This window comes from Marmota flaviventris, chromosome 7 (genome assembly GCF_047511675.1).
Source record: "Marmota flaviventris isolate mMarFla1 chromosome 7, mMarFla1.hap1, whole genome shotgun sequence".
Lineage (NCBI taxonomy): Eukaryota > Metazoa > Chordata > Mammalia > Rodentia > Sciuridae > Marmota > Marmota flaviventris.
In genome coordinates, this window is record NC_092504.1 from 5,152,588 (window position 1) to 5,180,314 (window position 27,727).

Genomic DNA, 27,727 nt, shown 5'->3' on the forward strand with positions numbered 1-27,727 from the left:
AGAGCCTATGGGCAGGAAGGACAGAGCTACACCCAGACCAGTGTCACGGGCAGTGCTGGATGACAATGCAGCAGCCACGTCCCAAACCCCGAAGGCAGCCCATGGAGGGTGTGTGAATCAACTCCATGTTCCCCAACCACAGCGGGAGAAGCCTACCTACAAGGAGCAGGAGGGGGTGCTAGACATGTCCTCATCCTTAGGAGGGAAACCAGGACCCAAGGGACCCAGGTTCATCCCAGGTGGGGTCCCCCACTGGTCCAGCACCTAGGAATGACTTAAATTCTGATTATAATCCTATGAATTACCATGGTACCTGACTGAGCCCAGGACCTTTTACCAACAGACACACTACCCTGGTGGGGTGTGCTATCATCATGAATTTCTATGGATGCTGTTTCATTAGCAATTTGAGTTTCAAAGCAACTGTGACCACTTTTCACCTAAAGATCCGACAGCAGCTGGCATTCCATGCTTGTGGGCACTGGGCATCCCTGCTGTCCCCCACCGGAGGGTTATGGCAGAGACCCTAAGGCCCCGCATACTTGGGGTGGCTGCAAGGTCTACTCCTGGGCAGGGGATCAGCCACGTGAAGGTCAGTTCTGCCTTCCAAACCCCAAGTGTGCATTTCATTCCACACGAGTGTGGATGCTGGCTGATGCTCACATACAGCAGAAGTCACAGGCAAAGGAGAGAGGAGTACAGATTTCACCAAAGCTCTTTATTTCGGCTAAGGGAGGACTCTGAGCTGCTCTACAGTACTGAACACGGCCAACCTTCCTGAGCAGTGGGGATGCCCAGGGTGCTCCTTGCTTTCCAAGTCCTGGTAGATTCAGGCAATCCGGCACAAACATATCCATGACCTGCTGGACAGTAAAGCCACGAGGCAGGGTGTGGTGCCCAGAGCCCAGTGTGGCACGCCCTGCCTATGGCTGCCTCGCCCAGCTCTCAGCCATGCCTTGATCACATGCTGGGATGCAGGCAGCGGTGCAGCCCCAGAGAGGCGAACAGCCATCAGGGCTTAGCAATAACCAAATAAATAAGAAATGCTATCATGGAGTACACAAACACGCAATGGTTCTTTAAAAAACAAACCCAACACAAAAGTAAGCCAGGGCCAACAGGGTACACGGACGTGGGGGAGGGGGAGAATACCACCTGTAAAGTGCTTCGTGAGACACGGGGCCTTTCTGGTCTAGCCTGGCACCCCAGCTTCACTGGGAAAGGCCAGGACGTGGGCAAAAACTGCATGCGATTCCAGCAGTGCTTGGCCTCCAAGATGGGCAGAGCTAGGGAGCAGCCACCCTCACCCCTGGGCAGTCTACACACGAGCCAAAGGTCCTCGAAGCCCTGGGTCTGCACACTCAGCACACGGGAGCACACGCACACGCGGCACGGGGCTGCGCCATCTGGCTGGGCAGTGCTCGGGAGGCCTCACAGCAACATGCACTGGTGCCTCTGCGGCGGCGGCTGCTCATGCGGCCGACAGGAACGGGAAGAAGAAGAAATCGAAGGCGAACTTCAGGGCGCCGTGCACGGTGCTGCGCCAGTCGTGCTCGATCTTCACATGCCGCCTGGCCGGCGAGAGCTGGGCCATGCAGTTGAGGCAGCTGATGGCCTTGAGCTCGAAGACGGGCCACTTGCTGCCCAGGCGGCCCTCGAGGATGGTGCTGAACTCGATGAGGCTGCCCTGGCGCAGGTTGAGCAGCACGCTCTTGAACTCGCTGCTGGCCCGCAGCACGATGTCCTTGGTGATGTCGTCCTCCTCGTGGCCGCGGGTGCTGTTGGTGCTGCTGCTGAACGGCATGCCCACCGTGATCTCGAACTTGTACCGGTCGAATTTCTTGATGTGGCAGGGGTGCTTGGCCAGGTGCTTGAGGCGGCAGAGCTCCTCCTCGGCCGTGGAGGTGTTGCCGGGGCTGCAGGACGGGTAGGCCTCGCCATAGAGGCAGCGCATCCAGTCGCCAATGAAGTACGGGAACATGTTGATGGCCGACTCGGCGCTGTTGTCGATCTCCGTCACCCGGACGTACTTGAAGCGGCCTGTCCACGTGACCCTGTGGCCCTCCAGGTGGCTGCACAGGATCTGGGTGCGTGCCATGTTGGTCTCCTTCCAGGCCCGGGGCCCGCACAGGAAGCCGTACTGCTGCCAGGTCAGCGTGGAGTTGTAGACCTTCATGCCCTCCGAGCGGTACACGTAGAACCAGCAGAAGAGCACGATGGCCGAGAGCCACACCAGGATGAGCTTGACCATGGAGCTCCGCGTCAGGGACTTGACCATCTCCACCACAGAGAAGCTGGCCTTGGTCCACCAGCGGAACAGCAGGGGCACGCTGCAGACTGCCATGGTGACCAAGATCTTGGTGAGCTCCAGGGACACAAACCACCGGGCAAACTGCACCACGCCCATGAGGGCCAGGCCGGCCACCAGGATGGGGAGAGCAAAGAGGAAGAGGAAGTAACCAATGGAGGCGCGGACCAGGCCCAGGCCAGTGGACTCCAGCAGGATGGCCACAGAGAGCTCACACCACATGAAGCAGACCAAGTAGGGCACCAAGTAGCAGTAGGTGCCCTTGAAGTTCCTCAGCTGGGCCATGCGGAAGAAGAGGTAGAAGAGGTAGACGTAGAGCAGGCAGGGCAGGCTGACGTTCAGGACAACAAAGTGGCCGACAGGCACAGTCAAGAAGGTCTGCCCAAGTACCTTAAGGTAGCGCCCGTCCACGGGCATGGTGGGCAGAAGGGAGAGCAGCCCAGCAGCCGCCTCAGTGACCAGAGCCCTCCTGGTGTAGGGCTTGGCCGAGCTGCTCAAGCTCATGTAGCTGGTCACGGTGAAGAAGGCGGCAATGACGGCCAGCTCCGAGCAGGGGATACAGTCCTTGCTGGCCAGTGGGAAGGAGAAGATGACAAAAACAACAGAGAGCAGGAAGTGGGCATAGGGCTCCAGGTGGTTCCAGCCGAAGTTGACCTCGGCCTGCTCCACGTCCAGGTTGGGCTCGAAGCGCAGCAGCAGGTCAGTGAGGGTGCGGAAATTGTCCCAGGCCTTGCTGTCCTGGAACACCTTGAGGGTGCAGATGACCATGGACACAAAGGACAGGTAGAAGATGACCAGGGGGATGAAGAAGGCAAAGAAGTCGATGGTCAGGTTGCTGATGATGAAGAAGAAGATGAGGGCATTGATGTGGTGAGTGGGCACAATGGTGGACAGCCAGTGCATGCCTGCCTTGGAGGCCACGTCGATCAGGTACTCTTTGACCTCCATGATGGCGTGTAAGGGGTACTTCATCACCTGTGAGGAGAGGCTGCGTTGGCGTCACCTGAACAAGGACCCACGGCCCTCCCTCGCCTCACTCTGCACAGTGGGTAGCCTGCTCCGCTATTTCCCTACCCCTGGCACCTTGTCCCAGCAGGTCCTCCCACCCGGGCACCTGCCTCCAGGTAAAAAAGTGCTCCCCACACCCTGCACCCCCCGGGACCTTCTCTCACCCCCCACAAGTCCTGGTCCTCCTCTTCGGGGCCCTAGAGTCTTTCTCTACCCACCCCGGGCCTGGCTCCCCACCTTCTACCAGAGTGACAAAACTCAAGTGTGACTGTCTCCCTTGGGAGACCTCACGCACCTGGAGGAGGCCAGCCAGCTCCCCTCCTTGCCCCAACACAGCCTCCTGTGTAAAGGGCCAACAGCCCTAGGCTGCCTGTCTGGGAATAGGTTTGCATCTCCCTCTGCCTCCACGGCAAGGGCGTCCCTCCCTGAGCCTCCGCTTCCCTGTCAGTCAAGGGGGACAGCAGCCATTACTGGAAAGACTCTGCTGGGCTCCACAGAGTGGGAGCATGGAAGCCCTGGAGGGCGGCTGGGCAGCGTGGAGAGCACAGGGCGAATGCGGGCAGTGAGGGCGCAGCTCTCTCTTGACTGAAGAGCCGATGCAGCTGCAGTGGGGCCAGGTGCGGCCCTGGGAACCAGCTGCCCACCACACACACACGCGCATGCACGCACACACACACCCCATACTGCTCACAGCAGACACACAGCCCGTGGAGCCCCCCTCCTCGCCTTGAATTCCCCTCCCCAGTCAGTATCTAGTGTAAAGGTCAGAAGCAACTCGTGGCCTTTATCACAAGAAACTGAAAACCCAAGCACACTCTGGAGGAAGGGCCATGGGAAGCAAGGCAGGGGCAGCCTCGGGGCGCAGCGGGCGGTTCTGCCACCCAGAACAGCCTCACGTGCCTACCACAGACCCCCTGGAGCGCCAGGCCTGGCCAGGGCATGGGGAAGAGGGGGAGGGTGGAGAGGACACAGGAAGTGGTGGACAGTGCCTGTCCTCACACAGCATGGTGTGCGGCACAGGACAGGGTCCAGGGCCTGGGCCAACACCAGGGAGTGGATCCCTGGAGGGCCTAGTCCTGTGAGGGGCAGAGAGCAGCTGCTCACCATTAGCAACGGGCCAGGGAGCAGCACGGCCCCCACTCCCCGGGGCAGGCTCCCCCATGGCCTCCCTGGAGGGCTCAGGAGGACTCCTGGTGAACGGAAGGAAGTGACCACATGCAGGTGGCCCTCATCTGCCATGAGCCTTGGCTGTTGATTCACAATGACCAGAACACCTGGAAGCCACAGTAGGCTGACTGCCAAGGCAGAGAGGGACAGAGCTCAAGAGGCCATTGTGTACACAACTACGTGCACCTGTGGAGGAAGAGCCTCGTTCTTCTGGTGTCTTGGGACAGCACCTTGTGTGTTTTGTTTTGTTTTTATTTGTACTGGGGACTGAACCTAGAGGTGCTTTAGAGTCGATTCCTGGTCTTCTCTATTTTGAGACAGGGTCTAAGTTGTGAGGCTGGCCTTTAATTTTTGATCCTCCTGCCTCAACCTCCCGAGTTGCTGGGATTACAGGTGTGGCCACTGTGCCTGGCTCCTCGGTATGTTTTATAACAAGCAACAAGTGAATGAGCTGATTAACAGCTAGGGTTCCCCTGCTCCCTGGGCTACAACCTTTTCCTACGAACAAAGGGACACCCACACCTGCTGGGAAGTGGTCATGGGGAGATCAGGCACGGGCACCAGCCTTGGGACGTATTTCCGACACATGCCAGAAAGCAAACCAGCATTTATGAAAGTGCACCTCCTCTAGGGTTTGCCTGGGCGGAGCCCTCTGGCATTACCCAGCAGCTGGCTAGAACCCAGAGCCAAGCAGTCAGTGGGGTGCCAGCGGCTCTGCTCATCCTGTGGGCGGACCTTGCTGTCAGTAGGAGAATCTAAGGTGCCCTGGGCTGCTATGCCCCTCATCTCTGTTGTGTGACCAGCCCAGGCAGCCTGGAGGACGTGGCCTGACAGTGCCCAAGGGGCTGGCGTTAAAGTACCTGAAGTCTAATGCTCAGAACCACCCACTACTTTTCATGCTGAGGCAGTCACATGACAGCCTGGTGCAAAGACCTGTAAAAGACAATGAAGCTTCTAGAACCTGAGACCCTGAGGTGTCTAGCACCTGCCCCAGGAGCCTCTGTGATCAGGGAATGCTCTCCTTTTTAAGATTCCAACCTCTGGTCCCCACAATTTCTGCCCAAGCCCTTTCTCTTGGGAATCCACCAAACTGTGGGACTAAAATTTTAGTGTCCTTTTCTATAGAGAATTTCTAAATAAATTAAAATAAACTCTACCTTGGGCTGGAGAACACATGAAATAATATTTCAAAAAATACCAGTGAGGAATCCAGTTCCAGGAAAGGAACATCAAGGTGCCCTCTGTGCAGGAGCAAGTGAGCAGCCCGTCGGCTGGCACGAGAACTGTGACGGAGCATCACGCCCAGGCCAGGCACGGGCAGAGCCCGCCGTTAGTAATGCAGGGCAGGCAAGTGCCTCCAGCCAGGTCTGTTCTCACCTAGAGAAAATGCTCACTCGTTGGGCTTTCCAATAATTTAATGTACAACATGTTAGGACTTTAAAACATTATTGTTTACTTTGAAGAGGGCGACAACTTGAACCCCCAGCTCAAGAAGAGCTGCTTGGCCTCTGGAGCCAAGTTGTTTGTGGAAGGACATCAACTCACAAGGAGGTATCTGTCATTTTCCCGAGTGTGGATGACCGCTCCCAGAACAGCGCCCGTCAGTCCTCTGAAAGGCCACTACAAGCTGGATAGCGCTGGAGCTGCGAGATGCCTGTCATGGTTCCTTACCTCTTTCCAAAGGCTTTTTTTTTTATCAAGACACACTGTTGGGGAGTCAAAGGGCTCTGACAGCCCCAAAGACAGAAAGCAGACACAGACCTTGACTACTTCCTGTCACAACAAACAGAGCTTCCGACTACTCAAAGCACTGGACTCATGGCGTGGAGTGAGTGACGCCCCATCTGCTGCCCCAACCAGGGCGGGCACTGGGCGGAGGATCATCAGCACCCACCCTGCATGTACAGCTGAGATGCTCTGGCCCTGGTCTTCTCCAACTTACCCGTCACCTCTGACCTTCACTGGCATTTAGGGATGCCTCCTCTTTGCCAAGAACCATGCCAAGCACTCTAGATCCGTTCTCCCGTAAGAAAGTGAAGGCATCCTGTCTGTGACCCCCCAGGGCTCGGGGCAGGCTCCCTGGGTTGTGGCTATACCACCCTGTCTCAGAACGCAGTCTCTCCTGCCCTGCACACACCACCGGTCCTCAGTGGAAAGGGCAAGGCCTTTAATTCATCACCCCAGGGACCTACCAGCCTTAGGTGCTCGTCAGGGACTCAGACCCAGATGTGGGCTTAGCACCCAGTCCCTGGTTATGCCACTGCCCTCTGGCTGTGGCCTCTCCTCTTCCTCTCTGCCTTCCCCTGCCCCTGCTCGACTTCCTCCACTCCCGGCTCCGGCATGCTGCCTGTTTACCTGACCACCTGCTGGCCTGCAGCAGAGCCACCTTATTGCTGCCCCCATCCTAACTCGGTTACCCCATTCTCACACAGCCATGGGTCCATCCATGTTCTCGGTCCGTTATGAACACCCAGAAATGAAGAATGTTGGGTAACCCACACCCAGGGCTCATGACACGTCCCCTGCTTGGAGGAACTGCCCCTGTGCTGGCCCTGACAGCCCAACTCCTGGAAGTGCCATTCTCTCTGCAGAGTGAGCTAAGGACACATCTAATTCAACCTTGTGGGCTGACCAGGGCAATTCCGTGAGAAGGCCATGGCCTTGGTGTGTCTGTAGTCCAAACCATCCACATGGACCAAACCCAAGGAGCCCTCAAGGCAGGGTGCAGGGCCCCATTTCTGATTTCTCTGCCCCCACCACACTCCTGTCGTCCGTATTGCTCACCATCCTCAGGTGTGCCCATATCCCCCACACAGGCGCTGGCCTACCCTCAGGATCCTTGAGCCCTGGTGGCCAGCAAACTGGCCCATGGCCTGGCCTGCCAGACACTAGCACTCTGTGTCGAGGAACTGGCCTCTGGCCTGTGCTACAAATGGATAATCCATTTCTCTCTGTGGCGAGTCAAACAAAAAGTCCAGCTCCAACGCCTCCACCGGCTGTCCACACTGCACTGTGCATAAAAAGCCCCAGAGGGACCGCAGCACTGGTCACTCCCGCATACCACCCACACCTCCTTGGCTTCTGAGCCGGCTGCCTAAGGAGGCCTCCTTCTGAGGACACGTCTTTAGCAGACCCTGAGGACAACCCAAGAGACAAGCGGCATACCTCCAGGATGTCCCTCCCACTGCTTCCTGGAGGGTGACAGCGTGCTTGGCTGGCTCACCTTCTGGCGCAGTGGCAGGTCCTCGGGGCTCTTCCCAGCCAGCTCATCGTCGTCATCATCCTGGAGGAAGAGGTTGCTGGGGATGATGCCCTTGGCATACTTCTTGGTGATCTCCACGAAGTCGTCCAAGGCGATGTAGTTCTTGGCTGCAGCACAGAGGAAACAGCACAGGGGGTCCCCACTGTCAACCCACTGTGACTCTGACCTGGGCAGCCAAGGAAGGGCACAATGGCTTGTGGCTCCGCTGGGACAAGAGTCGAGATGAGGTTCGAAGCCCTTCCCTGGGTGTGATTACGGATGAAGACCAGCCATATGGGGAGGAACTGGTGGGCATGCTGCACTCTAACCTCCACCGCTGCCCCTGGCCCTGGTGACATGCCATTCTCCATGTGAGGTGACCGGCCCACCCAGCTCCTGTTGCCTGGAGCCCACCTGACCTCTGGGCCCAGCTCCACGGCTTTCAACAGCCTACATCTCCTGTGCCTCTGACTCCCTTTCTCTCCCTTGGGTGCTCACCAGGGCTCTTACAACACTGGTGACAAGTCCCCCAGGAGCCAGCCACCACCTCCGAGCCCCCATCCAACATGATCTACTGAGAGCCAACCAGTGACCTCCGTCCAGCACTTGTCTGTCAGGGTCCACTATGCACTGGGCACTCTTCTAAGCCCTGGGAAATACTAGGAAACCCAGCATGCCTGAGTCCAGGCTCCCAGTGGGGAAAACAGACACGAGACAAGGGCTGGGAGTCCCCCAGGGTGCGTCCATGTTAGAAGTTCTCCTCCAGGCTGTCCAGGACGGTGTGCAGAGGAATTGACACAAGGGGGTCACAACTGTGAGCACCTCTCCTACCAAGTTCCTCTCAGGTGTGGGCTCCGCCTCAGCCTGCCTGTTAGTGCTGAGCAGCCCTCTTGTTCCCCTGAGGAAGGGACAAGAAATGGAAAAGGACAGGCAGGAAGGAGACACAGGAAGGAAAAGGAGACTGGGATTTCATCTGAAAGCCTTGCACTCAAGTTCCTCAGGCCTATCCTCCCAGGTCAGTCTTTCCCCCAGGCCTGTCACTCCCAGATTTCTGAGAAACCTACAAATCTTAATTCACTCACTTATAAAAACTGCCCTGTGCAATGTACTACCATGTATATTTCTAGAATAAGCAAAAAGATAGACGGTATCTTACAGAGTACTTTCCACACAGTATCCGTAGATCAGAAGTTTACTTCAAACTGAAGATCTCGAGAAGAGCTGGACCCACACGCCACCCTGTGATCACCAGGACGACCAGCCTACACACCTGCCCATGCCCACCCCTCATGGAGTCGCCTTTAAAATAACAGCCTGAGACCCCAGAGGTGCTTCTCACCTGAGAGCGAGCCACATTCTGAAAATGAACGTATCTTCACCTTTCTAAGAAGCTCCTCTTTGTAAAATCTGATGCATTCTTAAAATTTTTTCTGCCATGTATCAAGAGCCTGCAGTCTGAGTAAAGGGTGTTCTGCCTCCGGAGACCCCCTCAAACCTCTACAGTGACACCCCCATCTGCCTTCTCCAGGACAGCATCCCCGGGGTCTCTAGACTACAGAGTCCACTCCACATAGATGGAGCGATGGTCAGGCCAGGGAGCTGCATGCAGAGGTTGTGAGGCTCTCTGACCCTGGGGAGCCCAAAGGCACCCACAGCTCAGCAGGTCCTCAGACCTCTCTTCCCTCCCTGTGCAAGCTCTGCCCCTCCCAGTGCCCAGCTGGGGCCGAGTCTGCACACACCTGCAGATCCCCTTTTGGACCTATGCCCACGATCTTCCCCCTGCCTGGAGCGTCTCCTCTTGCTGTTCATGGCTGACCCCTCCTTACCCTTTCCAGCTCATGCAGGCACCGTGGGTGTAGGCTCCCACACCTTTGCCTGCCAGTCTTTCTCATATGGCGGGTCTTTCTCATATGTCATGTTGCAGGTGTGTTTTGCTGGAGTTTGGACAGCCTGGTGGGCAGAGTCTAGATCCCAGTGTCCAGAGCACTAGCACCCAAACAGACAGGACCAAGAATCCACTCATCCCCCAGAATCTTGATTGTGGCCCAGGCCTGGGATCCACCAGAAGGAGCAGATGCCATAGCTGAGAGGTAGGCGGAAGTCCCGGTGCCACCCTGGCAGGTACAGGCTTTACTCACACTCACTGCTGACCAAGCGCTCGAGCATTCGCCTCTGCTTCTGCAAGGACTTGGGGACAGGGCCTGGCTGCGCTCCTCCATCTGCCAGAGACAAAGTGAATTGAGAATAAAGGCTGTCTGTCTCTTGCCCTGAAGCCCACCAAACAGAGGTCGTTAGTGAGCCGTGGGGACCCAGGGCTTGGGGCCTTCATGGCAGCCCGTGAGTCTTACAAGCACCACACTTTTGGCGGCCACCTCTGAGCTTCCCCATGAGGTGGACTCAGCACCTGCTACAGTGTTCCCACTCAGTGAATAACACAATCTCTCCCACCTGGGGACAAGGTCACTGCACCCTAGGCACACTACCCTCTTTGGTTGGCACCACCTGATCTCAACCACTTTTGGCCAGCATCACGTATTGGTCTGGTTTTCCCACTGAGCAGTGAGCTCCCCAGCAGTGAGGGCAAGTTGTCTGTCACCTCTGTATACCTGGCCCAGACACAAGGAGGAGCTCAGCACAAATTTGATTAATGAGCAAACACCCAAGCCAGGATTTACGCTGTCCTTCTGTGAGCATGCCGTACCTCCCTACTGTAGGCCCCAATCCCCATAAAGCATGCCCTGGCCCCAAGAGAGAAGGTCCCAGCCCCAGAGGAAGGCCCAGGCCCCAGGAAGGCCCAGTGCTGTGGTGGCCTGCCTACCATGCTCGTTGACCTGGCCCACATTCTCCAGTAGCTCCGACACAGCCACCTGCTTCTTCTTCTTGGGGTTGAGCTTCCAATACATGACCAGCGCAGCTTTGCGCACAGCCCTCTCCAGGTCAGTCTCGGAGGAAAGCTGCTTCACCTCTGGCTCATTTTCGGAAGTGATGCCTGACAGACAGAGGCAACAGTAAGTCCTCCTCCCGCCCATCTGGGCCCATCAGTGCTGCTCTGAAAGGCCAGGGAAGGCAACGTGTGAAACATCTGTCAGGCACCAGACAGTGGCCATCTGAGGCAAGCACCCCCAGCATCGGCTCTCCTGGCTGGGGCCCAGCTGGTCTGGTGGCAGAGGGCCAAGTGTCTCTGCGTGCAGGTGTATAAAGGCTTTCTGTCTTCCTGGCTCGCTCCCTGCCCCCATTATCCTCTGAGACCCTTCTGAGTGGGTGCTGGTCTAGAGCTGAGGCACACGGCAAGGTGCTGGCTTGCCCAGGGCCACAGGGTCCCAGGGAGACAGAACTGCCTTGAACCAGTTCAGTCTCCCTGCACCACTACTAGCCGGGCGCAATGGCAGGGCCATCCCTGTGTCTGCAGTGCTTCACAGGCACAGGCCCTTGAGGGCAGCCAAGGGAGCAGTATCTCCCACGTGGCAGCCCTTTCAGAGGAAGCAATGGTGAATAGGGTCCACTGCTTTGTCCCTTCACCCACCACTACCTGGGATAGCAGCCGTCTCTTCCCGGGGGGCAGCCAGACTTGGGAAGAATGACTTCTCCTACTAAACACGCCCCAAATTTTCCACACAAACAGGAAGCCATAACAAATGGCCTCCTCTGGGTTCCCACTGCCCCAGTACCCCTCCCCACCCTGGCCGCCTCTGCCCGCCTGCCTGCTCTTAGGAAGCATCAGTCCTCCTCCTTCTACTGTGAGTGCAACTGAGCAGGTCTTCCTGGGCCTATAGTCCCCAACTGTTCTCAGAGACTGGATGGAAACAGCCCAGAAATTCTGCCCACAGGCCTCTGCTTTAACACAGTACAGCTGGCCCTGTGCGGCTGCCTCCAGGATCCATCCTTCAGTTTGGATCAGAACCCAGAAGGGAAAATGGCCATAGTTAATTACTACCAAAGGGCAGGGAAATGGCTTGGTCTGTTAAATCTCCCATCATGCCCCACAGTGTCTCAATCGACAAGGCTACTAGCCACACACACTCCTCATTTCCCAGCAGTGTCACCAGCACTAGGTTTCCTGTGTACCATCTCAGCTGTCCGTTTAGTGAGGAGCATTACAAACTGCTCGCCCTCAGGCAGCTGGAGCTCCCTGCAGACTCACCTTTCCTGTCGGCCAGGCACCGGCGCAGCAGCTTCACCGCCTCCCTCCGGCCCTGTTTGGCGGCCAGGATCAGCCAGTCCACGGCTGTGCAGTTGTTAAGCTCTTCGTCCCCATCACTGGCCAATCGCAGGTAGTGTTTTCCCACCTGCAAGCCAGACACCACTCAACCTTGCCTTTTGGGACCTCGCCTGCCCTTGCTCCTGCAGCCCACTCCTCAGGTCTCCTCCCCATGTCACTCAGACCAAGAAGAAAGGTGGTGGGAATGGGTCCCACTGGGTGCCTGCACTAGACTGGACTCTTGCAGGTCCTGGGCCCTGGCTCCTGCCCAAAACACTGTGAGGCAGGCATAGAACCTTGGGCAGATGAAGGAGCCACAGCGCCTGCACTCTTGAGATCTTCCTCAAGCTGCTCCTGCCCACCAAGAGCCCAAGGAGGGAAACTCACAACAGTGACGGCCCACAGACCACCTCTCAAAACAGGTGACCACATAAAATCAGGGGTGGAGAGACGGCAGCCAGACAAGGGCTGAACTGGCCTACTGGCCAGATTTTTTTTAAATAAAGTTTTACTAGAGCATAGCCATGACTGACCCAGTCCAACCCTCATTCTCTGGACAGAGTGACCACTCAGAGATGGGAGTGAACAGCACAAACAGTAGGGGGGCTGCAGGAACGTGGAGGTGGGGAAGGCATGGTGGCTTTGCTGTGATCCTTGCTCAAACTGGGTGGGTATGACAGAACATGGAGCCCAAAATACTTACTATCTGGCTCTTTATGAAAAGAAAGATGCCGGCCGACCCAGTCCGACCCTCATTCTCTGGACAAAGTGAGGCCCAGGGCACAGACAGGGCCTCAAAAAGGGCCAGTATGTGATCCAACCCTGGAATGTGCAGGCAACAGGCTATAGAAGAACTTCAGAGTGCAGAGGGACAGGGTGAGCCACTGCTCTGGACAGATCTCTGGGGCCTCTGGCAGCCCCGCTACGAAGGATGTGGTGGTCTCCCTACAGGGTGGGCCGGGCAAGGCTGGAGGGAGGCACTAGGCAGAGACCTGCTCACAGCTCGCTTCCTCACACTCTCAGGCCCTCAACTTCTCCACATTAATGACGGGAAGCTGGACTCTGGGACCCCCCCCGCCCCAGATTTCCAGATACCAACAGGAGAAACAGCAAGAAGTGTGGGGACAACACTGCCCACATCGCACCAAGGACCAGGTGGGAGGTCTCGGAGCTGCTGACCTGGGCATGAACCATGGCACTGTGCCTCCTGGCTCGGTGAACTTGGGCAAGTTACTAAAGCTCTTTCAAAGAGAGTGAATGATGATCCCCCTCTAAGGACATCATGAAGACAACCTGAGACGACCATGACCTGCTGAGGTCCCCCCCAACCCGTGCACCTCCTTGTGTTTTGATTCATGACCCCACTAAGCCTCTCTATCCTCAGGACCCCTGCTCCCTTCTCCTGTCTATGCCTTGGCAGAGATGGCACCTCCTCAGAGGACACCAGGACCCTCTCCTATTTCCTCTATCAGGAGCATCTGTTTACTTTTTTGTCAGCTCCTTCCACTTTCCTATCACTTCCATGAGGATAGGGTCCCCATCCATGTGGCACTGAGTCTCTGGCACCGGCACAAACCCAGCCCATGTCTATGGTCACTTCTCTGAGGGCTCTGTGCACTACTCTGGTCAGGCACAGAGTGGCCACTCAGAGACGAGAGTGAGCAGCACAAACAGTGGGAGGGGCACTCAGGAATGTGGAGGTGGGGAAGGCATCTTAGAGGAGGGGAGGCCCAAGGCAAGGTGTTAGCCGGACCTGAGGGAAGACACGGGGGCCGGCCCAGCAGGGTGCTGGGGGGATGGCACTGTGGATGTGGATCAACTGAACATGGTGGGGCACATTCCTCCTCTGTGGGCTGCAGAGCTCTTGGCCAGGCCCTGTCCTGCTGGGGCTGGGTCCTGAGTTCCCAAGGGGACAGTGTGGTCCTCACCTCTGTCTGTGCCTTAGGGTCCCCAGCCTTGGCCTTCTCCAGGACTTCCTCAAATGGGATTTCCATCTCTCTCCTCATGGGTCCTTTAACAAAGGGAAAAAAGCAGAATGTCAAAAGCCAGACCTTGTCACTTGGCAGAGTGGAGGGGCGGCAGGAAGGGCCTTCAGAAGACTTGGTGCCGATACTTACTGTAAAATCCAGGCCAGGAGCAACAGAACCGCCGCAAAGACAGGACAGGGCCAGGGAGCAGCAGTCTGCCTCCCAGCTCTCCAAACAGCCCCAGAGCAGAGACTGCAGCATCTACCAAGCGCAGTGACTTCCGACAGCAGAAATGGGAGACACAGGGACAGGCACAGTCCTGAGTCCCACTAATGTCCCCCTCAGCTCAGGCCTTCTCTTGCTGGAGCTCTAGAAAATCTAAGGGCTCCATTTGAAAGACACTGGCCTGGACAAAAAGAACGTGCAGGACTCAGCATGCCAACAATTGTCACCACAAACACCTGCCTTCTGGAGAGTACAGTCAGCGTACGGACATCTTGGTACAGATGCTTTTTGCTGATAAGTGAGTGTCTCAGTCTGTCGGGGGGGCTATGATAGATGCCACACACCGGGCGCCTTACAACAGAATTTATTACTCCCAGTTCTGGAGACTGGGAGTCCAAGATCAAGGTGCCAGCAGATGATGTCTGGCAAAGGCCCCGTTTATAGTTCACAGATGGCACCTTCTTGCTAGGGCCTTGCATGGGAGGGGTGAAGGAGTTTTGGGGTGGGGGGTCTCTTTTATAAGGGCACTAGTCCCATGTGTGTGTTCTCTACCCTCATGACCTCACCGGCCCCTGAAGGCCCACCTCCTAGTAGCACTGCACAGCAGGTCAGGAGGCCAGCATGTGACCTGTGGGGCACCACAGTGACTCACTCAATTTCCACACTGCGCCACAGTGAGTTCACCACCTCAGTGGCTCCTAATTCCCATGGGGCGGGGGGGCATGCTCAGGGTTGCCAGCCTTTCCACTCTCTCGGGCCTCGGGGTTGTTCCCTGTGGCCCCTTACTTTATAAAATGGTGCCACAGACCATTCTGTGCACCCTTTGTTTTCCGTGGGAAATGATTTTCCTAACAGCTTCTCCAATTGAACGACTCATCACAGGGCTCATGCTCTATTCGTTTCCTAAAAAGTTACCTACAAAAACATCATACAACTACATCAATTCCATTACAACCTTATCGACACTGGGAATCACAGCAATGAAGAGAGCTTTTAAAACTACTCATTTTTACCAGCTCCTTTCTTTGATTCAGGCAGACAATATTTAAGGGCTGACACTCAGTCCCACAGCTTGACTCCGACCCCTGCTATGCTCCCCTCGGCAGAGATGAGACACCTGGCTCTTGCACATATGAGGCACTGGGTTTAATCCTTGGCATCATATAAAATGAAATAAAGATATGTGTCCACCTACAACTAAAAAATAAATACATTTAAAAAACAAGTGCATGTAGCCCCTGAGGGCACTCTGAAGAGGCTTGTGATGGTGGAAGAGGAGCAAGAAGAGCTCCTGGGGAAGGTGCAGTGACCCCCACACAGTGGCAAGTATCCCTGCAGAGTTTTGGGCTCAACTTCCCCCAGGGACTTTACTCAGCAATGATTCCAGGGCCCATAAAGCGGCTCTGAGAGGCCTTTTCCCTTCCCGAGTAGCCCACTGGGCCTTTCTTGCTGTCCGCTGTGAGGTAGCCTCCAGGGGCTTCGTGGGTGCAGTCACTGCCCTGGGCCTACCTGTCTCTAAGCCCTGGTTTCTGATGCAGCACTACAGTGCAGCTAGGAAGTGCTGAACCAACAGAGAAGGGGGCTGAGAAGGCAGCAGCGAGAGCAGGGCCCTCGGCATTCCTCTGTCTCCCCCAATCCAATACAGCCACAGCCCAGCATGCACCGGGCTTAGTGACTGAACTGCCAAGTTCAGCTCCCTTCAGTAGAAGAAGGGTGAAGAGAGGGACCTTCCTGCCCATTAGGAGTGTAGAACCATCCCGGCCATGTGCTGCAAGCCTCTGGGTCCTTCCCCACCAGCTGAATACGTGTAGAGCCTTCCCCAGTTGGCCAGCAACAGCAAGCTGGCTTCCACTCTCACACTACTGTGGCTACCCGCGTACGCCTGAAATTTTTGAATGCATGTCAAAAAATGCACTGTATGTTGGCATCATCCCTGTGGCCAGAGCAGAGTGCTGTGGCCTTGTCCCAACAGGACACCTAGGCCACTCTGGACCAAGGTTTCCCACACATGGGGAAGCTGAGGTTACCCTGGTCCAAGGAGTGCTCCTCACACGGGGCAGTTGGGGCCACCTTGCATGTAAGGAGTGTGCCATTAGCCTCTGTGCCACTAACTCTGTCCTTGGGAAGGAACACAGTGAGGGATCCTTGACCGCAGCCCTGCCTTCCTGAGCTGGCCGAGCTCTGTGCAGGGATGGAGACAGTGGGTACTGGGGCAGGTCTTGCCCAGAGAGGCGCCCTTCCACTAGGCCCAAACAGGACGTGTGAACTCAGCCACACCCTCACCCACCAATGTGAGTGCCAGGAGCCAAGGGAAGCCAGTTAACAAGGCATGACCCCTGCCCTTGGTAAGGCCCACCCCCAGGGACAGCGAGGACAACTCCATTCTACCAGGACAGGTGGGGACATCAATGGTGACAGGGGAGGCTTCATGGAGGAGACGACGTTGGAGGCTTGGAATGCCTCCAAAGGAGGTTAAAGTAACAATCAAGAGGCACACGGCCAGGTTTCCAAGAGGCCTGGAGGCCATCGGGTGAGCTCAAAGGACCCTGCTTCATGCTGTGTCAGCTACGGTACAGGGATCACAACACACACGCAAGCCGACAGCCAGGTCAGCGCAAGGCAACGTACGCAACATGCTGTCTTCCTGCGCTGTTGACAGCGGGACTCCGAGTGCTGCTCGGGGCTGTGGCTTGCTCCCCACTCAGCATCTAGCGCGCACCCACAGTGCACTGGCTCCCGACCCCTCCTCACACCCACTGCCGGGACCAAGCTCTGACCCCTCCCCCTGGGAGGGGTCTCAGCTGTGCCACCACTGTCCACCTAGGGGCTCCTGAGGTCACCCTGGCTTCCTCCTTTCCCTGTCCATGCCCAGCCGCCAGGCAGACTGGCCACCTTTCTTGTGCTCCAGGCTCCAAAGCCTCACTCTCCTGCTCCGCTCCCCCATCTTCTCTAGCACAAGGCGGTTCCTCAAGGTGAAAGTCAGCTCCTTCCCCATGGAGAGCCCTGCCAGCCCCTCATGCACACAGCAACATTCCTGCCCCGACCCTCAGGGCCCCACTGGCCCAGCTGACCTGGGCCCCCACACTCTGACCCTTCCTCTGACTCAGCCCAGCTGCACGCCCCTTCCATGGTCTTGGAACTTGGTGTTCACTTCTTCCTGCCACAGCCCAGGACACCCTTCCAGAAGTGTCTTACTCCCAGCCGTGGTCACTACTGGGTAGTGTCCTGGCAGACCAGCCCTGTCTACCTCAGGGTCCTGCTAATGTCCTCATCATCTGTGTCTCTATAGCGGACAGGCATATGTCATCTGGCACTAGCGGGTGGGAGGCGATGAAGACTCAGACTGTGCAGGCTGGACACCCACTGTGGTCCCTGGGGTCTGTAGGAAGGGCACAGACAAGGAATAAGACTTACAGCCAGGTAGATCCCAGGCTCAGACCTGCGTCTACCCAGAAACATTAGAGATAAATTGGAAGAACATGGTGATCTTTTAAAAGAGAAGCAGAGTCCAAAAGAGCCTGAGGTGGGGCGCGTGTCCAGCCAGAGCTGCACAGGGAGCCCAGAAGCCCTCTAGCTCTGCTAGCAAGGCTGCAGCATGTGACAGGTGTGTCACTACTGGGCCACCTATGGCAGGGCTGGCACACAGCCACAGCAGGTGCACACAGCAGGTCCAGGGCCTCGGCATGGATGGTGTGAGGGCCCTGCTGATGGGGCAGTCTCTCAGGGAAGAGAAGATGACGGGGGCTGGAAAGAGGGTTCCTCACAGAACCAAAAGAGCCACGGCCACACTCCTTCCAACTGCCCACCTGCTCTCAGCCCCTGCAGCCCTGAACCTGCCCTGCTCCTGTCCCTCCAGTCCTTGCTGATTTTGTTCTTGGTACCCAAATCCTTGCCCACAGCCTCACCCCTATTGTATGCCAACTCTTCCCTCTGCCTGGAGTCCAGCACACAGAAGAAATAAAACAAAAGCTGCCGAGGGTGGAGACAGGAGTATCTGCTACAACCACTAGGGGCTGTAGAACAAGACCCACCCAAGGTACAGCTGGTGACCCTAGGCCTGGCCCTCACCTGCTATGGACGTGTCCAGGGAGACCAGATGCAAAGAGAGAAGTCCCAGTGAGAACACATGGGCCTGTCACTGCAAGGCTCACTCACCCACACTGTCACCCCACTAAATATCCAGGACACTTCTGAACCAGGGACCCCGGCAAGATGGGGTCCTCCTCTGCAGACAGTGGATTTCAAACTGCAGATTTCACCCATGAGAAGGTCATGAGGTCAATTTAACTGCCCCAAAGTGGCATTTATTTTTAAATCACAGGAGCAAAGTAGAACATAGACCAGAACACAGAGGAAGGGCGATACTGCTTTGGAAACTTGTTCCCAAGCATGTGAATGCATGTGTACATGTGCCACACTGCAACAGAACATGTATTCCTGCTATGGGAGCAGGCTGGAAAGTGCCAGAGGCAGGAGAGCCTTATTAAGCAGGTGGCATTGAACAGGTGAGATGGTGATACCATATCTGGGACAGAGGTTCCCACGTGGCCCAAGGGGAGGTAGGAAAGCATGGAGGCAAATTAGGGGAACCCAGAAAGGATACCCCAGCAGCTCTTAGATCTGAGGTTCTGAATAAGACTGCAGAGTTGGAAGCAAGCCCCACCTGAGTCACTGAAGAGCCACAGCCAGCCTGGGCTGAAGACTGCTGGCCCTGGCCCTACCCCCTTACCAGCTCCACCCATTTCTTCTTGGCTCCTGGCACGAGGGGCACGAGGCTCAGCTAGTACAGCTGCTTCTCTGACGCTTGGGCCAGGGCCACCTTGGGGCCTGGGAGCCTGGGGTGCCTCGCTCCTCTCTTCTTCCACTGAGGCAGTGGCATTGAGCCGAGCGCGGGCTTGAGGCTGTGGTGCTGGTGGAGGCTGTGGGATGGAGGGGCTCAGAGGAGGAGTGCTGGAGTCCATCTTGCCTGCAAGAAAAGCAAAGGGTCAGACACACTAGGGCCCCCAACCCAGCTTGTGCCAGCTTTTCATTTTTGGAAAGAGAAGAAAGCAAAGAGATGGGTGGGATCTGCCAAGCACCCTGTGATCTCGTTTAACCTCACAGCCCCGCAGGCAGCCCTGTGCTACAGCAACTCCCTAAGGGTGTCTAGGGCGACACACAGGGCAGCAATTCTGACCTCAGACCCTCGGACTTAGGCTTTAAATCCCGAGTTCCCGCCTCACCAGGTCAAGCCACAAGACCTTGGGTTGTTAGTGTCCTCATCTGAGAAAAGAGGATGGGAATGACAACATTCAGACATAATCCAGAGAAACACTGAGCACAGTGCTTGGCTGTGGGAGCTTCATGTGATATAATTCAACATCTGTAGAAGTGAGCTGACTTGGAAAAATGGGTGTTTGCAGATGCTAATGAAGTTCAAGATCTTGAAATGAAAGCCTCCTGGATTAGAGTGGCCCTAAATCAACATGGAGCATTCTCATAGGAAAGAAACACAGACGTGCAGAGAGGTCATGAGAAGCAAGGGCCAGAGGCTACAGGGTGCAGCCACAAGAGAAGAGACCCAAGGCCTGAGGCTACCATCGGAGCTGGGGTGAAGTAGGGAACAGACCCTCAGAGTCTCCAGAAGGGACTACTACAGCCCATACCTTGACCTTAGATTTCTGTCTCCAGAATCGTTTATGGTACTGGGGAATGAATGCAGAATGCTCTACCATTAGACGACATCCCCAGCCCTTTTTATTTTTAATTTTTTATTTATTTATTTTTACAGTGCTAAGGATGGAACCTAGGACCTCACACATGCTAGGTAAGCACTCTACTATTGAGCACACCCCCTACTTCTTATTTTGAGACAAGATCTTGCTAAATTGGCCAGCTTCCTGCATCAGCCTCTCAAGCTGCTGGGATCTGCAGGCATGTGCAACCACACCTAGCCAGACTGCTGATTTAAGCCACTCCGTTTCTGGTGATTGTTTATGGGGACTTTGGGAAATGAACACCTTGGTATAAAGTAAAAGTTAAATAAATTGAGGAGACTTAGGGAAAGATTGGTAGGATAGGGTGAGTGGGGATGGCACACACCTGGTGAATCCAGATTTTTCCAACCAGAACTGCCAAGATCCACAGCCTTCTAGACCAGGCCCTGATCACAGGACAAGAGTCACAGAACTTCACACGCCAGCTACTAACACTTATTAAAAAGCAAATGAATGCATAAGGGTGGTGGTGGCATATGAAGAGACTTCTAGAACAGACCAGAGAGCACAGAGAGCCCATGGCATATGTCATGATGGGGAAAGGGGTCAGTCAACAAAGGGCCGCAGCATGCGGCTCAGCAACATGGAAAACGGTGTCAACACAATTCAGAGCAACTGCAAGTCACAGACCATGGTGCAGAAAGCTCTAGAGGATCCTTAATCTAGATGATCTTCAGGGGCACAGACCCCTAAAATTGTCAGGCCCCATGCACACTGTGGGGCGTGGGAGATTTTTTCTTCAAACTTCCAAATGACCCTCCCCATACACAAGGCACTTCTCTTCATCAAACATGAGGAAACTGAGGCACAGAGCAGGGGAGGCTGGTGATGAGGAAATCTGTTTCCCAATCCTCACCTGCCAAGGCCCCTTCCTTTTGGCTCTGTGCCCACCAAGCTGTGTGGTCCTGAGCAGCCCAAGTCCCTCTCTGTGCATCAGTCTCCTCATCTGCTTGAGGATACTACCCTGTCCTTGGGCTGATTGTGAGGACCAGTATGACCACAGCTGCATGAGGGGCCAGGGTTCTGGCTCCTAGCCCTAAGTCAGTCCAAGTGGGTAGAGCTGGATGTCTCTAGACTAATCACTGGAAAACAGGAATGGCCGCAGGTCCCATCAGTTCCAGACCATTCCGTTTTGTTCCATCCCCAGCTACCAAGGGGCCCTAAGGATAAGATTTGTGTTCAAAGAACAATGTAGATTTCAATCTGAATGTTCCTCCCTCAGAGGGACTGAGCCCTTATTTTAATTTAGTTTAGCTTTTTTTTTTTTTTTTTTGAGCCCTATTAAAACATTCCCAGAACAATGTCTTAAAACAACAACAACAAAAAAAAAAAAAAAAAAACATTGCCAATACTCATGAATTTGCTTGGAAATCAATGCAGGGCTTGCTGCTGTCTCCAAACTTTGAGCTTCTGGGAATTGGCCTCTCCTGAAGACCTCATCATTTAACTGCATGTGCAGACCCAAGGGAGCGCGTGGCCTGCTGGGGGCAGAGAAAGTGAACCCACAGCCTGGTACACAAAGCAAAAGTCATTCAGGACACCAGACCATCTGAGTCAGCAAGAAAGCCTTGTTCTAGCTCGCTTTCCCCCACGGCTCTCCTGCCCCAGAAACAGTGGCACCTTCTCTAATGGCAGAAGGGCAGCTGAGCTTTACTGAGAGCTAGCTTATGGCAAGGCACCTATCATTAATAACAACGGCTCTGCTCTCTGTGCGCCAGATACTCTTCCCTTGGGGTACTCCTAGGCAGGTACAACAGCATCCAGGGGCTGCTGGTGGAGAACCTGTTTCATCTCCAACCCTCACCCCATTTCACAGACTAGGAAACCAAGGTGAGAGACCTGATGAAACAGCTCGCAGAGCTGAGGTTGAAATTCAAGTCCACACCTGTATTCCCAAACCGCAGCAAGCTCGTCTCTGGAAAAGAGGCCTTTCAAGCTCCCTCCACCCTCTCCTCCCAGGTCCCTTCCCTCCACAGCACTGGCTGCTGGTCTACTGCAACAGGCAACTGCCCACCCTCACTCTCTGCACCTGCAGCACCTCTTCCTGGGGAGCCCGTCCATCCCTACTGGACAGCCTTCATGCCGAGCTCCAGAGACACCTTTGCGGGTATCTGCCAGCTGCTTCTGTGAATTCCCTGTCTTCCTCATCTGCTCACAGATACACACACACTCTCCATTAGCCCCCTTCTGCTAAGGGGTAGGAGGGACAGATACCATCCCAGCCAACAGGACTGGGTTGTAAAACCACAAGCACCGTCTCAGCCTCCCCACCTGGAAAATGGGATAACACCTTCCATGTCAGGGTGAGAAGGGGATTCCAGGTGTGATGGAAGAGAAAACAATCTGCAAACTGGAGTCGCTACATTCCCATTCAGTTGAAAAAACACCTTATAAAAGGAAAATTCAGGAAAATGCGGCTTCTAGCTAGACGGCTGGGTCAAGTGATATGCATATCCCATTCCAGTCAAAGTAAAAATCATTTAAAGCCAAACCTCTCATTAGTAAGAATGGATGAATGCAGGAGGATTAATTGTCAGGTTCCCTGAGGGTTGGCCAAGCCTGATTTAGATCAAAAAGCTTATTTCAAAGCAAACAAACAAGTCCTGGATATGGTTATTCACAGGGACCAGGAGTGCCAGAAAGAAGCAACAGAGGCAGGACCTGCCTGGCAACTGCTCCTTTCTTCTGACTAGTGCACTAAGGCAGGAGCAGCAGTTCAGGTACTCCCTAGGGCATAACGTATGGGGTCAGAAGCCTGAGCAGCCAGGCCCTGGAAAGACACACTACCTAGGAACCGATGTGTCGGATGATCTTAGGCAAGTCCCTCTCAAGGCCTGGCACCCCTGATGGCAGAGCAGGAGCTTCATCCCCCCACCTCTGTCCCCCAGTTCCAGGCAATCCCACTGCCATGATGGCCAGAGCAGTAGCTTGGAACCCATCATATAAAGATGGCAAAACACAGAATGGCTAGCATTCTTTCCCTGTGAGCACCAAGGCATATTTTTACCCATCAAAACACAAACACCAGCACAAGGAGCTCAGCTGAGGAGTTACGTCCCCCAGAGAGGGCTGCTCCAACCACAAGTCCACTGAGGGCCAGAGCATAATGACCATGTGCAGTCTTCTGCCCAGATGCACTGGCCCTCCCCCGGGCCAGCCTGATGCTGCTCTGCAGGGTAGTCCCCACCCTCTAGAAGCTGGGTCCTTAGAAACTGGCCTGTAGGAAGCCAAGAAAATGGCCAGTGCCTCCACCTCCAGGATCCCAAGATGGGGAATCCAGGGAGATACTTGTGGGGTTCACACACAGGATGTCCCCCCAGCAACACTCGTTGGCATCCGGAATGATCTGTAATGAAATATGCAGCTCTCCACATGGTACAGCACTGTGCTGCTATTCAACATGATCATGCACATGAATGTTTACAGAAGGGGGAAACGTTTGCATAACACTGATGGGCAAGATTCAAGCAGCATAAGATATTATTCTGGGTCTGTTTAGAATGAAAAGAAAATTTATCTGCAAAAATATATAGAAGAAAATGGCTTTTAAAATGTTAATACTTGAGGGCTGGGGTTGAACTCAGCTCTAGCCTAGCATGAGTGAGGCACTGGGTTAGATCTTCAGAACAACATTAACAAAAATAAACAAATTAAGGCATTCTGTCCATCTAGAACTCCAAAAAAATTTTTTTTAAACTGTTAACACTTGATATCTCTGGGTAAAGATTATGGATGGTTTTAATTCTTTAAAAATGTATTTCCCTAATTTTCTATAATAAATATACAATGTTTTTAAATTAAAGAAAGGCATTTTAAAATGTATCTGTGACTGAGTCCAAAGGAAGTGGGCTCAGTAGGTCCCTGGCCTGGGATGTCCACATTGGCCTGGCCCGACCCAATCCCCTGGCACAGAACTGCACCTCAAGACAAGGACACAAAGCCCTTGGTGGCTCCCAGGTACCTATTTTTGCCCAGAGTATTAAAGGCCAAACCAACGGTCCAGCTCTCTCAATGTGACAAGTTCACAGGAATAAAGGGAGACTCAAAGTGGAAATGGCCTCGGTTGTGACTATGGACAGCCACAGACCATCACCTGGCACCTGCCTGGGCCTGGCTCAAGCTGCTCAGCAGGCATGGACTGAGGGCCTGTCTCACACCAGGCACTGTGCTGGTCCTCCTTGCCCCAGAGAGGATGCATCCAGAGTCAGATGCGTCTTTGAGCAGCCCAGTCTAGATGGACAAACAACCACAAAGAGCAGTGCCTGGGGCTACAGAGCACAGAAGGGGTCCCTCACTAAACCATGGGAAGGGACAGGCTAGGGACTCTACAAAAGCCTAGCTGAAGGCCCACTTCAGAATAATGAGGCCCAGAGCCAGGCAGACAGCATAGGGGCATGTGTGTGTATGTGGGGGTTGGGGCACTCCAGCAGGGGATACACCCAAGAGAAGAAGTAGCACAGGGACAGCAAGTCAGCGTGTGGCAGGCAAAGTGCGGGAGCTGGGAAAGGGACACAGGAAGAGGAGGCCAAGAGAGAGCAGAGCAGGTTCCAGGCCTGAACAAATGCCAGGCTTAGGCAATGGACCTGACCCCACAGGCCAGAGGGAAGGAGAGGTAAAAACCATCAGGCTGTCTGGAGTCAGAGGCAAACAAGGTAGTCCAGAGAGGAGGCTGCAGGCCACGTAGGGAGAGATGAGGCTCTGCATCAGGGCAGGCATGGGGCAGACTGGGAGGCAGGAGAGACAGGAGGTGACAAACAATGTGAGGAACAAGGAGGCACAGGATGGCTGGCTGATGGCTGGGGGCTTCAGCCTACTTCCTGAGGTGGGGAGCAGTGCCATATAGAGCCAAAAACTCTATACCTGTTATGGTTTTTATAGCCACCATTATGGACCATGTTTGGCTTCTGTCCTAATTGTAGGCATTTCCAGGGGCCAAGACTGAGCTGGGTTCCCCTTTGTGACCAGACCCAAAGGCCTGTCCAGCCCTGACCTATAAGGGGCAGGGCAGGCCAGACCTGAGAGTCCCTCCAGCCACTTCCACCTGGGAAAAGTAAGGGGAGTCTCCCAGCCAGTTCTGCCTGTGTCTGGGGGAGTAGGGGGAACAAAGGACCAAGCAGGAAGGAAGGAACCTCTTTCTAGATCCTTGGTCAGATGGAAAGGGCTCCTGTGAGAGCTGCAGACAGGTACTAGGTGGGGAGGGTGGACGTGTTGCCTCTGGGCCCCCAGTGGACTCCCTCACAGGGCTACACTGAATAGGGGCAGCCAGCACCCAGGGTACCAGGGAGGGATCCTTGAGTGAGTGATGGATTCTGGCAGAAGGGAAAGTCCTTTACAAACCACAAAGCCCTGGGCCAAATGCCAGGGGTCACTGTTCAAGGTGAGGGGGGCAGGGTACACTACTGGGGGTGGGGGACAGAGGGCCTGGCTGTGCTAATCACCTGCAGGCACCAAACCAGCTAAGCCTTACCTCACCTACTGTCCTAAGTGGAGGCTGTACCTCCCACCTGACTGAGAGGGTTAAACACAGAGGGGGAGTGGAGTCTTGGGGGACGCCAAGGAACTACAAATGCTTTTCCCTGGAATTTCATAACATCAACTGCAAAAAATGGGGTGAGAGGAACTTCTCCATTACACCCAGAGGGGATGGGTCAGATTCTGCAGAAAGCCTCTATCTATCCAACCAGAAATGAAGTTTCCAGGGCAGTATCCTGCCCAGGCCGGGTCCCACCAGACAGGGTTACAGGCTGCCACGGTCCTCAGCCCTTTGGAGGCTTCAGGCTGGCTGGGCACACCAGAGCCCTGGGTGGGAACACAGAGGGTGAGGGGATCTTGTCCCGTGAGGATGGCTTTAGGCTTGAGCCTAAGCAGATCCATTTTAAAACTCCAGATTGAAACCTGCAGTCTCACCAGGCACGCCTAACAGAGCCCTCCAGTATGGCCCTCAGGCACAAAGAAGTCACTTCTCCCCACCCTGACAAACTCAGAGTGAAGCCTCTGGCAGGCTGTCCTCCCCCAATAAGGGGGAAAGGCGAAATAAGGGGACCACCAGACCAGATGTTTTAATCCCAGGGTAAATGATGTCACTGGGAAATCTGGTGGCAACTGATAAGGATTGAAAGGGGGTCAAAATCCCCAAAATTTGATATAAATAATGGAGCAAGAGAACAGACATTCAGCCAGCCGACACTGATGCCCTCACGCCGAGAGCCTGATGAGGACCTGGACTGACATCCCAACACTTTTCATCGTTGCTGATCCTCTGCATCTTCCTCACCACCCTCAAACTCTACAGCCACATCTTGGCCCTGGGGAGAGCCTCCTCAGCCAGCGGTCAGCTCCACCCCAGGAGAAGCCTGCCTGGGTTCCTGGCCTGATCACTGCGGTCTGAGTGAGTGTGCATCTGGTCTGAGTGAGTGTGCATCTGGTCCGAGTGAGTGTGCATCTGGTCTGAGTGAGTGTGCATCTGGTCTGAGTGAGTGTGCATCTGCTGGACTTAGAGCCTAAGGCTTGAGACTTTTGATCTGACACTTGAACTTGGCCAGCAGAGGGCATGTCTGTCATGAGCCTGTCACGATTAAGTGTGTTTGCTGTGCTTGGAATTAATCTAGAATGGTTTGCTGTGAACTGATTACGGCTACTGCAGCGACTAGCATTAAGGATTGACGTCTTTCTGATTAAGAACCTATAGAGTGAAACTGTATTGAGTGATTTGAGTGAATAAAACATTAAAAAGGGCAGAAGCGCGTGGACATTCTTTCTCCCCTCGACTGCAGATGTCGCACTTTTGCCCATCGCGACATCCCGCCGGCTAGCTGGGCACGGGCAGGACGGCGCCTCTGGGGACACCCGCCCTGGTCCGCCAGAGCCCGGCCTCTCTGGCACGCGCTCCCTGGGCAGCGCTCGGCTTGGCCAGTACGGAGGAGTGGGCCCGCCCGGGCAGGGGTCGCCTCGGGCATCGCGAGGCGGGCGGGACCCCACGCCCTCCAACTTCGGGGAACTCGCGGGGGCCTTCGGGTCCGGCCACCCATCTTCTCAGAAGGGTAAACTGAGGCCCGCGGTGGGCGGAGCCGCCTCGCCTTCCGGGACCCTCCCCATCCCCGGCACGCGCCCCCCGCCCCAACACTCACCTGCCGGCGAGAGGGCCTCACGCGGCGCTTCAGGCCTCCTGGTGGGTTGCGAAGTTGATCCGGAGCAGCGGGACGCGCCGGGTGGTGACTACAGCAGTCGAGCAACCGGAGCGGGCGCCGGCCAGCGCGGACTTGGGCCCGAGGGGCGGGGCAGCGGGCGGGGCCTCCGCCGCCCTCCTCTCGCGGCGCGGCCTCGCGGACGCGGCTCCTGTTCTGCCCCCTGAACGGCCGGCGCACCGATCAATCACTGCGCGCCTCCGCCAATCGCGGAGCGCCCCGCCTGCTGCGGCCGTCTCTCCCTCGGCGCCTCCAGGACCTTGGGCGCCGGGAGGGCAGGTCTGGACCGCCTACAGCGAAAGTTTCCGAGCGGATTCGGCCCAGGACCGCGCCCTGGCCCCGCCCACAAGGCGTTCCGAGGCGGAGCTGGAGCTGTGGGCGGGGTGTGTAACAGGTGGTAGGACCCACCCAAACCTGCAAGGTTCGGGACGACTTTCACCCCGGACTCCGGCTCCCGGGGAACCACCTTTGGACTCATTATATTTGTTTTTGTAATATTAACAAACACGTTTTGAGCGCCTACTGTGTGCCAACGCCTTAACTCCGGTGCTGCTAGACATACAGGAGCTCCCTCAATATAGCATCCAGGGTAGAAAATGCGGCCCATTTAAATGTGTACGTGTAACTAAGTATTGCTCTAAGTGCACAAAATGAAATGCAACCTAGCAGGCTT

The 27,727-nt window shown here is 55.4% G+C and overlaps 1 protein-coding gene across 2 annotated transcripts; it reads right to left on the bottom strand.

Annotated features, from left to right (window-relative positions):
• Positions 1 to 697: 697 nt before the first annotated feature.
• Wfs1 (wolframin ER transmembrane glycoprotein) lies at positions 698 to 27,133 on the bottom strand. 2 transcript variants are annotated; one of them, XM_027939643.2, is made up of 8 exons: positions 26,998 to 27,133; positions 18,844 to 19,080; positions 13,851 to 13,933; positions 11,866 to 12,010; positions 10,543 to 10,713; positions 9,863 to 9,943; positions 7,707 to 7,852; positions 698 to 3,283 (listed from the first exon to the last, which is right to left on the bottom strand). In XM_027939643.2, exons 2-8 carry the CDS (start codon positions 19,073 to 19,075, stop codon positions 1,472 to 1,474), a joined length of 2,670 nt encoding a protein of 889 aa, XP_027795444.2. In that variant the 5' UTR covers positions 19,076 to 19,080; positions 26,998 to 27,133; the 3' UTR covers positions 698 to 1,471. The 2 variants fall into 2 exon arrangements, with proteins under 2 accessions (XP_027795444.2, XP_027795449.1); XM_027939648.3 differs by lacking the exons at positions 18,844 to 19,080; positions 26,998 to 27,133 and adding an exon at positions 14,040 to 17,922.
• Positions 27,134 to 27,727: the final 594 nt, after the last annotated feature.

Bases quoted from the DNA above. Each gene is read 5' to 3' on its own strand.
- Wfs1 (XM_027939643.2), bottom strand. From the start codon at position 19,075: ATGGACTCCAGCACTCCTCCTCTGAGCCCCTCCATCCCACAGCCTCCA. The intron at 13,934-18,843 runs GTAAGGGGGTAG...CCTTTGTTAAAG, and splicing joins AGAAGAAATGGGTGGAGCTG to GACCCATGAGGAGAGAGATG. The intron at 12,011-13,850 runs GTGAGGACCACA...TCTGGCTTGCAG, and splicing joins ACCCTAAGGCACAGACAGAG to GTGGGAAAACACTACCTGCG.